The sequence below is a fragment of the Parasteatoda tepidariorum genome, chromosome 4 (genome assembly GCF_043381705.1).
Source record: "Parasteatoda tepidariorum isolate YZ-2023 chromosome 4, CAS_Ptep_4.0, whole genome shotgun sequence".
Lineage (NCBI taxonomy): Eukaryota > Metazoa > Arthropoda > Arachnida > Araneae > Theridiidae > Parasteatoda > Parasteatoda tepidariorum.
This window is the reverse complement of record NC_092207.1, coordinates 51472464-51486658: the sequence shown is the minus strand read 5'-3', so window position 1 is coordinate 51486658 and position 14195 is coordinate 51472464. Positions and strand designations below refer to the sequence as shown.

The following is a 14195-nucleotide window of genomic DNA, read 5'->3' as shown; positions in this document are numbered from 1 at the left end:
ACGAACTATGAACGAATGTATTAAAGAGTACGTACCGAACGTACCCATTTCACAATAATATATTACGAATTATTATAAAACAACTAATCATGAACGAATGTTTAAACACTAGAAAGACTGAAACTTAGTATATATCTATATTGCCCAAAAGCAGTCAAAATGTGATTGTGAAAGAATAACCTAAGGTGCTAAGAAATTTATTTTAAATTAATTTTCAATAATATTTTTCACATTATTTACAGTTATATAACAAGTTATTAGTAAATATTAACAATAAAAAAAATTATATGTTGCACAAAAAGTCTACAAAATTCTAAGAAATTTGTGTCATTATATACATCATTATTTTTCTAATTGAAATTAAAAAGCAGTCAAAATGACTTCCTTGGGCAATCTAGTGTTCTTTTGACAATAATATATTACGAATTAGAAAATAAGCTACAATGAAAGAATGTTTTAAAGAGTTTGTATAAAGCATACCCACTTGACGTATTAAAAATTATTTTTTATTAATTAAATTTCTTTTTAATGTGATAGGTCTATATTCGTTTAGGGAAATAAGGAAATAAATATTTAGTAGTTAACTAACCATAAATAGATATTTAATAACTATAATATTTATGATATTTGAAAGTTAAAGTTAGCTAAATACTAATTAATGAATTATAATTTTTAATTATGATTTTTAATGAACAAAAATGCAACATTTTTGTCAATATATATATATTTAAAAATTTAAAAGTAATCGTAATGTTCATGAGAAAATCATTAAAATTTATTGTCGCAAACAAACCAGAAAAAATTTCCAATCCATTGAAATTAAAATATTTATATTCTTTCAGTTAAATTTAAGTCAAAATTTAGTATATTTAACAATTAATAGCGATAATATATCGAAATACGATGAGACACCAAACCTAACTTCATCCAAAAAACTAAAACTGATCATAAACAAATATTTCTAATCTCATTGCTTTTCGTTAACTAACAAAGACTGTAAGTTTTCAGTTAACAGTAGAAATCTTGAAAAAATTAAGGATTGAATAACTGAAGCTAATTTCGGCCCAAATTTTAAACTTAAGTATTGAAATCTCTTTATATGATTGAATAAATAGGCTGCTTTGGTTTAGCTCTAATAAGCTGCTAGTAAAGCATTGGGGAAACATCAAGTTTTCAATAAAAAAATTTAAAAAATTATTATAAAACATTTTAGCGATAATCATGTGTTTTAAAAACCTTCAGTCTCATTGATAGATATTATCTGAGAAAACAAAACATCTTTGTATACTTGCGGCGACAGGAAAAAAAAGAATCACAGTTAATCTGATCAAAGATGAGTCATGATCACTCACGATAGATCGGAACTATGGATAGAAAAGTGGAGAGGCTATCTTAAAGATTATAGAGCAGATTAACATTTTAGGTCAACATAGAAGTTTTAAAAACAATAAAAGCATTCGAGCATGAAGAATTGAAAGAAACTAATCGAATAAAATATATAGTAAGACGACGAAGAATTGATGAGGAAATGGTGTTATATTGAATGCGAGAAATAAGAGAAAAATTATAACTTTATCGATTCGACAGTAAAATAGAAAATAGTTTTTTAAAGGTAGATTTGATTGGAAATATTGAAAAACCTGTTTAAAATATACCTCAAAACACATCTATAATAACTATTCTTATATAAGAAATATTCGCTACTTTTCGGAAAATTAAGAAGGAAAGTTTTACAATCTAAAATGAAGTATACAATAGAGTTTTGGAATAGTTTTAATTTTTACATATATTTTACTTTAGTATTTTCTAATTGCGATATTTTAACTTCATGAGATTTTCTCTCTCGATATTTTGACTGTGCGAGGCATATGTCCCACCTTGTTTTGAATGGATATCGTACGTTTCATTCAATTTTTGACCGCAATAATTTTTTTTTTTTGCATTCCAATAATGTCAAACAAATTACTAATAAAAAATGAAGAAGCGATTGAACTCTTTCAAACAAATGGACGTGTTATTTTTTTATTACTTTGGGGATTTTCTCGGGATTCGCTTATCCGTGCTTCTCCAATATTAATTCCCTCGATGAGCCGAGATTTTAACTGCATAATTACCGTACAATTGAGGTTCTTTCCCTCATATTTATTAAGATTTTTACCCCAAGATAGAGTGCTGATCAATAAGATTTTTAACCAACAGTCTAATGCAGTTTACAGAACACCGAAATTATTTGTGAAGTGTGAGACAGATGTAGAAAAGGGAAAACAAGTGAATGAAGCATTTGTTAGACATTCATTTCGGATCCAACAGCTAAGAAGAGTTACTCAGAAAATAAAGGAAATTCGGGCAAGAAGCCAGCAAAGCCACCGACTCGAGACGTCCAAGTTCAAGAGAAATAGTGGTATTTTAAGCCATACAGATTTCAACCGACCTCTCCAGCAAGATGGAATATTTGGAATTCCATTTCATACTGCCACTACATCCATCATCAAATTTTTTTTCTGTTTCAACTTATAAATTAAAGACCATAGAATTTCGTAGCTTCAAGAAACCCCACTTGAATAAATCATCGATTATAAGAGCAGAATATTTATCCTTTCCTTAAATCTTTGAAGAACTGTGATTTTAATCGCTAAACACAAAATAATGTAAAAATTCATTTAAATGAGTTGTTTTGTTAAAGCCAAAACTAAAATAATGTAGACAATTCTATTTTTTTTTTAAATTTTCTTAAATTTTTTTAACTGAAAAAAATTCCTCGCCGTAAAAGAATTAAGCAAATGAATATTCCTAGGCTTACGATAGCAGTAAATTGTATAATGAATCTAAGTTGCATTTTGGTTAATTTTCAGTAATTCAAAATAAATTTCCAATTGTTCTCACAAGAATGAAATGTATATAACTGTTGGTTAGCTGAGTGCAGATTTTAAAAGAATGTAAAACCAAAAAAACTATACTGCGCAGATCACGCTCAAAGTAACAAAACCTAACTGCTTACGCAAGAATAAAATAAAATCTTTGGGGATCCTCCTAGTCCTGATAGCGGTATTTACCAGAGGAAATTAAAAAACTCTAATTGCAAAATTTCAGTCTCATATTCCAAACCAAATCTAAATATCATATCATTTGGGTCTGAAATCATAACTTCCAAAATATATTTCGAAGAAAACGAATTAAAATTCAAATAACTACATCCAATTTTAGCGTGGATGATGACTATTCGGCTTTTTTAAGCTTGAGTGGTGTTCTAGTATATGCAGTATTGCAAGCTGTACAAGCAATTTATTTCTTGATATTAAATTTTATTTTTCTCCCTTATTTACTTCAATAGTAGAATCAAATGCTGAAAAATTTGACCACAAATTATATAATTTAACAGCATGATGTACTACCTACACATATACCGTAAAAATGTATATTTTGTGGGAGGAAAATACTAAAATTTTGAATTAAATGTTTTTATCACCAGTATTTTGTTTGTCCTTAGCCGTTTCATGTGAATTCAAAACTCGTGTAAGTTAGAAAATAGAAGGAAAGAGCGAAGGAATAATGCTGTAGATTAATACAAAATATTAACAGATTAAAAACTATAATTAAGAAAATACCATAGTAGAAACTAAAGACACAAGAATTTTTAAATCGAAATTTAGTAATACATAAACTAAAGAAAACACTTCTAATAGAGCACGTACTCTGCCAAGATGATCATGGAAAGAAGGGATTGGAAAGAAATGCAAGAAGAGCGAAGAAAGATTCTAGAAAAAGAAATAAGACGCAGCTTTTATCCAGAAAAAATATTTTTCTTCCAATACTTCACGCATCTTTTTCAAAGTCACGATCACTAACTTCAATTACGACAAGCTAATACTTTTTCCCCCCTTCTATTTTTGTATTCGTGAAAGATTTTTCACGCCATCCAAAAAGTAGTAAATCATATTTTAAGGGCGAGACTAGTTTGGATTTTGTTAAAATATTTTTTTTGCTTCACCTTTCCTGACTTAATAGAACAACTTATTTTCAGTATATTTCGTTCTTCTCTTTTTACCTGTCTACATTTTTACTTGATAAAAATTTTGCAAGTTTCCAGATCGAAGATGAAAAATACTAAATGGAGTAAACTAAAATGAAATTATCGAAATAAAAAAGATTTGAATTGCCTAATACATACCTGTTTTATATCATTTTTATTTCATTTTCCTTCCTATTTTTATATATTTTTGTTTCATTTCCTTCTATTTTATTTAATTATAATCCTATTTTTCCTTCCAAACTAAATTAAGTTTGCTTTATAACCGTTTGTTTAGTTTCAGTTTGCTAAAAAATAAAATATGGAATTCAAGCTTCAGTTTATTTAATTATATTATATTTTATTTAATTATAATCCTATTTTTCCTTTCAAACTAAATTAAGTTTGCGTTATAACCGTTTGTTTAGTTTCAGTTTGCTAAAAAATAAAATATGGTATTCAAGTTTTAGTATATATCTAGTATATATATGGTATATATAAGGTATCTATATACATGGTATAGTATATATATGGTATCTATGACTTAATTCATAAATTTTTAGGTCTGTCAAAATCGTTTAATTGTTTTTGAAAGAATTGAGTCACCGGCGAATTAATAATTCAAACATTTTTATTCAAATTTTTCTAGATCTTTTAAATCTTATTTTCATTTTTCAATTTCTCGCAGTCATAACTAGTTCATTTACCCTATGTTGAAAATTAACTTAATTAAACAAAATGCAGACGGGGGAAAAAAGAAAAAATCTTGCCGCTGTTACGTATTGAACACATAGTGCATGTTTTTTTTTTTCCAATTAGCATAAAAAAGTCAATTTAGGGATGAAAAAAAAATTCCTATTAGTAAGAATGAATTATTAATAGGGCTGAACTTTTTTCTTTATTCATAGTTCGACTAATTGAAGAAAAGAGGTGTTACAAAAAATAAATCGAAGCTGCTACTAATTAAATTTTCAAAATGGCTAAAAAAAAGATAAGAAAAAATACGCAATTACTCGCAGTTTTTGGGCATTTTTTAAATTTTATTCCCAGTATTTAAGTTAAAATTAATAGCAGTAATTGCAAAAAAAAAATAAAAATAATTTTAAAAAACTTAGGACACATTTAACCGAAAACAATTTTTTAAATAAATCTCAATCTTAATCAAATTAAAGGTAAATAAGGGAAAGCAAGAGATTATTATCATTTCGAAATTTTCCAATAACAATTTCGAAATTACACAAGACTTATTCACGTTAGCATCTTACGTACTATAAGTTTAAGCTTCACTTCAGCTGCGAGGTTATTTATGAAAAAAATTAAGATTTCTGAAATCTGATTTTTTTTTAATAAAAATTACACACTTAAAATAAAATAAACTTCGATGTAATTTTTAAGTGGAAAAAGTTTGTACACAAAATAAATTTTGATGAAATAATTCAATGAAAAATTTGTACAAGCTGCGATTACTGTTATTATTATTTTAATTTTTATTCGCAAATAGTTTTAAAAATTAAAATTGATAGGGTTTGTTCTAAAATTGAATGCTACATATTTCAACGGCAAATTCATGTAAACAAATTAAAGCGAGGAAAAATAAGATTTTTATAGCTATATTTTCGTAAACACAGGAAAATAGAATTTTCACACTAAAATGAATCACACAAAAAGCCTTGTCTCTAAAATTACATTTCCTTTTATTATCTAATTTAGAAATTTAATAGAATTTTAAACATGAATCTTTATCATTAGCACATCAACGTTTTAAGCTAGATTACAAAATCGAATGAGTAATTTAAAACCTCATTTAATTTAAAAACCTCATTTATTTTACGGCGTTTTATATAAATAAAAGAATACTAACTTAATCTGTGAATCGAAAAATTTTGATACGAAATTTCAACATCATACCATGATCATTAATTTAACCCTTTTTTCAATTTCAACAAATATATTCAAAGGATAAATTTATTAGAACACCGACAAAAATGACAAGCAGCAAGGCTGGGAAAACAGTGATCCAAAGAATTTCCTTTTCCAAGAGTCACGTTGCGCCATCTACCAACACTAAACGTAATTAAATTTGAACTTTTCCATCAGTAAATAAAAATTGATGATTAAACATCTCATTTTATTTTAATGTCATATTAACCTTGCATTCATTTCTCAGAAGCAACAAAGCTAAAAAAAAATTTATGTAGTTCAACAACGACTTCCTTATTTTGATTGGCAACTCAGAAATAGTATGGCATTCCGAGAACTTTTGCCAATGTTATAAATGAAAGAGGGGGAAAAAATTAAAAGAGTAAACGTATTGATTCGTGTTGTACGAAAAGCTGCTTTTATTTTTAGCCGCGGTTTCATGAAAAGGCAAAAATCTCACTTTGGGTTTAAATACCTGTCTGTCAAACAAGAAAGCGTGAATTAAGCAAGTAGTAAGTTTTAGAAGCTTAACAATCTGGAACAAGTTGACGACATTGATAAATTATACACGCAATAACTTTGGAAGGAGTATTTCCCACTTTAGAAATAAGTTGTTTTTTCACGAGACTTTTGTTTGCGTGTTAGCAAATTAGGATTAAAAAATAAAATTCATAATTTTATTGATACGAAACACTACCTTGGCTGAATTTTGTGACTACTTTGAATGAATTTTGTGAGGCACACATATTCTATAATAATCCTAATATAAACGTCGTGAGAATAAAATAGAATTATGGAAGCTAAGTTTAAAAATTCTCAAATGAATTTCATAACATCTATGCATAGTAGCAACAATAATAAAAATTGTAAATATGAGTTTCATCATCATCATCATCATAGTTGGCCAGACAGCCCAATGTGGGCTAATGCTTTCCTCTGAAGATTTCTTCATAACTTCCAATTTATCTTTGATCTTCAATTTTTGTCATTAATTGCAAGAAAATCAGATTCCACCGAATCAACCCATCTCTCCATAAATGAGTGGTGCTGCCATCTATCTAGAGGGTTTTGAGTTAAGTCACCCTAGAGGTGCTCTCTTGTCCAACGAAAGGCGCTCTTTCGCAAGGCCAATAGCTTGCGATCTTGGCTTGTCCAAAAGTTTTTATAAACAACACAAGAACGCTTTATTTAAGTTGCTTCTAATCAGTAAAAATTTAAATCATAAAATTTACAAACTAAAAAACATATGTAGAACCGAGAAACAAAGATACCTAGTAGTTAACAGTTTTGGAATAAAGCGCTCATTCCACGAGCAGCAAAAAGGCCGCATGTATATCATGAATTTGGTTGTAGTTATTAGATTTACCACATATTGTTTCAAGTGGTAATCTATGAAAAAAAGTAAAAGCGTTAAAGTTTGCAGAATTCTTTTAAAATTTCGTTAACATTTAAAAGCGATACCATATGAATATATTAAATCATTCATAATTATATTAAAATCATTTATAGGTCGAGATGGTCCAAAATAATTTTAAATTGAATTTATAAAAACAAAAATTGTTGTACCGTAAATACATCTGAATAAGGCAAATCGCAAAATTCACAAATCAATGTTATCCCCAATTTTATGAAATCTGTTTTCTATTATACGGAGGTGGCAACTATATCAAATCACAGCAGATGATTGTGACTAAATGGATTCGAGAGAGTCTAGAACAATTTTGTAGAAGTCAACTTTCAAAATATCCATTCGACTTCCGAAAGTTAAAAATGAGCAAGTTAAAAGCTGTTAGTTAAAGGGTGCACGTAAGTTAAAGGATGTAAGCGACATAATCTTAAAATTATCCCCCCTCCCCCTTAAATTTTTCTTGGGGGACCAGAATTACATTTAATGCTAATGGTGTATAATTAGGGCCCTATAAATTACGCGAAGATGCGGAAACCCGCATAATTCACAATTATCCGCATAATTTACAATTTTCTGCGTAATCGCAGCATATCTGTATAATTTTTATTTTTCAGCAAAATGTATTCGTTTACCAGATAAATTTCTCCTTAAGGGTTTTTTTTTTCAATTGAAATATATCTTCTTTCCAATTCCAAGAATCTTTATGGACAGGTGGACGTTTGCAAAGACTTTCAGTTCATTGCAGAACACGCTCAGATATTAATGGATACTCTTCTCTTTTTCGAAACATGTGGTGTATCTATTCACAAAGCTTACTATAAGATTTTTGATCTGCGGTCTAAACTTCGATGTAATTCTCAAGCATCATACTCACGAAAAGATTCACGCAACGTATTTCTTCAAGAAGTGTTTCACAAAACAATTGCAAAGTTGAATACTTACTACTCTTCAGAACTAAACGTATTCAAAAAACGCGGGCCCAAGTTTAGTCAACCTGCATTAAACTTCATGAAAGCTGCTCGAGTTTTCGATCCAGAACAAATAGTCAACCTCAATATTGAAGACGACGATGTATTCAAGAATATTCCAGGAATGAGTGGTCAAGATATAAAACTCGAGTATGCTGCTTACAAAGAATATGTAAAAGAATGTTCAAACCAGGACTTAATTAGATTCTGGAATTCAGAGGTAGTCTCAGAGAGATTTCCAGAACTTACAAAAAAAGCACGACAAGGGCTCTCAGTGCTTCCTAATTCAGTAGATTGTGAAAGAGCTGTATCCTGCTACGGCCAAATTTTCACAAAACAAAGACAGAGTTTGAAAGAAAGCGCAGCTTCTGGACTAACTTCTCTCCATTTTAATAAACTTTAATAATTTTTCTGATGTAGAAAATGGATGTACAATACATAAGAAGGTATTTTAGTTGAAATCTTTACTGTATTCATTGAATTTTTTTTTTTATTAAAGCAGGAAAGAAAGTTGAACTTTTTTAAGAGATTTTTTTCTTCTTCCCAGTTTCAATTGTTTTCTGGGTCATTCGCAACCTGCATGCATAATTTTTAAAAGACACCGCACAATTTTTAAAAATCGCCGCATAATTTTTAAACAATTTTCACATCATTTATAGGGCCCTATTTATAGTACATGTAATATGATAAAATGGTNCTATCGTATAGTCCAGACCAGATGCAATGAAGAAAATAAAATTAAACAGTTTAGAGATTGCTTAATTCAAAAGACATTTTTCTTATAGAATAATAATTCTCAAACTCTCTCTAACAATAAGAACATAAAGCTAAGAAGCCTTTTTAATTTTATTAAACGACAGGTCTCTAATACTTGGGGCGTCACCAAGTGAAAGGTGTACCTGATCTGCCTGTGGTAGTCGGGCGAATGTTCTGATGCGGGGGACGTCATGGTGTCAGATCCGAAGTCCAACGTGACGTCTGGTGAGGGTGGGGCACAGGCAACCTGCGCCAAATGCTGACTCTCGATGAACTTGACACGCACCTTAGCAGGATGCACGCGAGAATCGTCCCTGGAAAGAAATAGAACAGAAAATTAACAATCACTTCTCTTTTGATTGCACTGATTTATATCACACAAGAGTAAAAGCATAATTAGTATCATTATTGAACAAAAAAATACATAGAACTGCGTTCAAAAGAAACAAGTTGGCGTGGTTTTTTCATTCGTAAAACGCCAGGGTGAAATATTCTGTTTTTTAAAAGTAGCCGGCATTTTATATCAAGTGTTATATTGTTTTTAAGATAGAAGAAACATAGCGAGACATCCTGGTTCAACATTTTATTATTGCGATTCAAAGTGAACCGGTTTTAACAAGATATATATCAATAAAATAAAAGCAAACGAGTGATGAAAATAATTCAGTTCGACAAACTTGAAATCAGTACCAGCATTCAGGAAAGTTCGATTCTTAGATTCTTAACAACGAACGTTTTATCGAATACTTAATTGATAGCTTTAATTCATAAAATGAATCGACATACATAGATTTTACGTAATGATATTCATCCATAAATGAACAAACTACTGAAAATTACATTAAGTTGGATTGTAGACTTTAAGTTCCTCTCGACGAAAAATATTTATAAATAAAAAAATTAAAGCATTTTCTTCCTACATTTTAATTAAATTAATTTAGCTCAAATAATTCTCATATCAATTGCAATGACTGGGGATTCGGTGTATGCATTAAAAAGAAAAAGTAAGCAGAAAATTCTGTCATTTAAATTGAACAGAATGTGAACATTCATCATGTTTTTTTAATAATTTAGAAGTAAAAAAACATTCCAGTTATTAATAGCCATATTTTCTAAAGGCAAAATAAAAGGAAATGTTCCAGGAATAAGAGTCAAAGGTTAAACAATTTAAACTACTGAATTTTGAATAAATTTCTATCTTTTATTAAATTAAACTTACTCTATGTATTCACAGAAATAAAAATAAAGCTTTATGAAATATAATAAATACAACCTTGACTAAATTAAAAGTTTTTCTCACTAATTCTTTTGCACAAAGAAATCGCTTATTTAAGACACTTAAAAGAGTGACTTATTCGAAGAGTTTAAGACTTAATTCATCAAGTCTAAAGCTTAAAATAGTATTTTAAATGGAATACAATTTTTATTTTAACATAATCTAAAAACATCAAGTCTTTGCGAGGCAGAAAATGTTAATAAAAAAATTAATCAAGGAAATACAAGATAATTGTGGTCATTGCATGCACATCCGCAATGCAACAATTTGCTTTATCATAACATTTTCCCAAACAAAGTGGTTGACTAAAAGTCACGTTGGTTAAGAGATAAAAATTTTAGTGGTTCATATCACAGTCAAAAATAAGTGGTAAAAAAAAGTTCTAAGGTAACAGCCCCTGAAAGAGTTTTAAAAAAGTAAACACAAAAGAGTTAAAGAAATAACACACTAAAATGTTTATTAATTTATTTTGCCACACGTATCAAAACATCTTAGTAAATTGCTATCATTTTAACTATTTTATTGAAATAATTTATTTAAATTATATAAAAAAAGGAAATAATGCCGCTTTTAATATAAATAGTTGAAAACGCAACTTACTTAACTGCAATAATTTTTAATGAAGTAGCATAAGTTATAGACAGTTTTGGAACAATTAGAAATAAATGTAAGTCCAGCAACCACAGAATAAGTTTGAATAAAAGATGACGGTAGAATTTCAACTGCTACTCTAAATATATATGAAGCGTCACAAAAGAAGAAACATCATATAGACCTGGTATTTATACTTTATAGTTAGTTTCAAAATTTCATATATATTTATGTACATTATTGATCGCAAAACTTTAAACACAATTCATTCGAAACTATTTTTCTCTTATTTGCTGAATCTCTAACTAGTACAATTTTCTATCGATTTACTTCAAATTTTGACACAATGCTCACAATAAATATAGTTTTCGCTGCAAGCAGGGATATGTTTTTAATTGGGTTCATTGGATTTAAGTTATCTACGAAAATGTAACTATTATGTCGTTTTTAAAAAAAAAATTTCAAAGCACCGCCATTTTGTGAAAAAGAAAATTTATTTTTTAAAATTACTAAATGCAATGAAAACTACATTCAGGTAGTTTTAGAAAAGTTAATTAATCAAACTTGGATGAGTTTTTTTCAACTTGTAAGTACAGCAAGTTATGAATAGTTTGAACAATAAGTATAAACATTGTATTAGATAACACTATTTTTTAAAACATTTTTTTGTATTTTTAGCATGGCAGAGTTAAGATTAAAATACGTACAATACGATAAAAAAAATGTATAAGATTTATCACAACCATCGCAAAATTATTAAAAAAAAATTTTTTTTATATAGGCTTTTACTATGTTATATCTCCTTAATGTAATTACGTAATATATATATACGTAATACAAACAATAATAATCATTCATGAAAACTTTTAGCACTTTTCTTATTTGTTACTACAGTTCTTAGATAATATCAAAGTAAGTTCTGCCAAAGTAATGCTAATTAAAAAATAGGAATCAGTAAGAAATTACCATAAAAATGTATAACATGTTTTATAAACATAGTAACATTTGTAAAAATATTCATCTAAAATATCGAGAAATTATTATTGTAAAGAATTTATTTCACTATAACAAATAAAAAAATTGCTGTTTGTTGATTGGCTTAAACAATCTCCAAACTACAAATTAAATCACTAATTATTTAATGATTTGTATAGATATATTTTTTTAAAAAGTCATTCTTAAAAACAACCAAATCTAAAAGCTTTAAGTAAAAAAATATTTTATGCGCATTGATTTTATTTTAAACACGAGAATATCCGAACGAGAAACGTAATCAGGTTTTTACTAGGTAATATGAGCCCCAACGCTGCCAGCCGTAACTGCCCTTGCGTTAACTTTTCTTTCCCGCAGAGACAGTCTAGTGAAAGTGAAAACTTATTTACAGGGGAATACTTGTTTCTTGTAGCAAGGTGAAAAAAACACTAAGAGAAGTATTTTTTTTCCTCATTTTCAATATTATACTAGGTTTGTTTCTTTAGTAAGATAAGATATGGACCGAAAATTTTTGATTTATGAAATAAATAAATTAAAAATAACAATAAATTAAAAATCATGCGAAATTTTAAAGCTAATTTTAAAGTTTGTATATAATTTGGGTACAAATTGCAGTAATCTTAGATAAACGAATATTCGTCAAACAGTACGACTAACTTAACACTAACATCATCAAACGTTAAATCTTATACTTTATTTAAATTTTAATAAAAGTGTAATAGTAACGCCCTTGTTCCTTGACGTAAGTACTGAAGTAATTTGTTCGACATAAATAAAAGAAATACCAAAACAAGAGAACATTTTTAATTCGTAAGCCACAAATCGAGTATTTAAGAAAAGGCAGTAACACTGATTTAGATTTAATGAGAGTGGGCAAAAAAAGAATTTTAAATTCTAATCAGGTGAAACTTCATTATCCGGTATTACAATATTTAAAAAAATATCCAGCAGTAAGTTACGTGAACTTGGATTTCTTTTTGTAAATCCACAAACAAGCAAAGCCGTACTAAGAAAAGATCACAAAAAAATCACCAATTCATAGTAAATGTCGCGTAAATGCTAGATGGAAACTCACGCCAAAGAAGACAATTGCTGGCATCAAACACTTTTTCATTTATGACGTAAATATTGCGCAACATTTATTTTGGCTTAAGACTCGTGCTTGTTAAGAAAGGCATATAAGCAACCCTAGAGAGTGAAGAAAGAAAATGATGAATATTGTCTTAAACTGTTTGTCACGTAGAACAAATGGATTGACTAATAGCACACTGGCATTCTTCCTAATGTTTGAATATTACTACTTTCGATACAATACTACTAACAGATATTTAGACAGATTTCCTTTCAAAAGAATATTAAATATGCAAGAAATACGATAACTTTTGAAAATGATTTTGCGTGATCATATATTGAATAGAATTAAATATAAAATGTACACGATTGATAAGGATCAAGTGTCAGTAGGCTAACAAGTTTAAAAATTTCTATATTAACTGTGGCTGATCATTTATTAAACGAGCCATTTTCCTTATAATGTTTTTATTTTGTTGTTTAGCAAACAAACCATTAAATAGAAATACAAGATATTCGTTATTTCGCAAAAATTTAATAAAATCTAATTGAAAGAAAAATTGCGATTCAATTGCATGCTCTCAATCACTCACATTTTTAATATTTTCAATTGACATATTTTAAATAACACAACTTAGTAATGTATCACTTTTAATGTGTTGCGCGTTAAGTAAACTTAAACAATTCTTAAATTTATAATATTTTATTTAAAAAATTGCCTGAAATTAATTTTTATTTACGTAATATTCTATTAATTAATTTTATAAATAAATATAAATTGATCAATTATTTAATTGCGAAAAAAATATTTAATAAGAACGCGCATACGATTTTTGTAACAGTAGAAATATTATTGGAATACTACATTTGGAATTTAAAGTTAGAAACTTAGGGAAACTTAGTTCGTTTCGAACCGTCTTTCTTTGTTTTTACGAGAAGGGTTTATTCGATTAACAAAACAATAATGAAGACAAACAAATTTGTGAAGGGTTCGATTAGAAGATAAATTATTTTATGAAGGGGTCCGTTAACGGACCTAAATTTCTTTTAAACAGACCCCTGCATAAAAGATGCAGCAGTAGCACGTAAAATAATAAATAAGCAGAGAAGTTTGAAAGAAAAGTAACATAAATACGCCAAAAGGAATGGATGCAAATAAACCATCACCAAGTTTAAAAGGCGAAATGCGCACAAGCTCAAATTTTT

At 28.3% G+C, this 14195-nt stretch overlaps 1 protein-coding gene across 1 annotated transcript in view; it reads right to left on the bottom strand.

The window, feature by feature from the left end:
* The window catches only part of LOC107457006 (uncharacterized), a 206642-nt gene that overhangs the window by 10194 nt on the left and 182253 nt on the right, over positions 1-14195 (bottom strand). The window contains exon 3 of the mRNA XM_016075024.3: positions 9202-9372. Coding sequence (XP_015930510.1) covers positions 9202-9372 — 171 coding nt within the window. The remainder of the gene's footprint in view (positions 1-9201; positions 9373-14195) is intronic.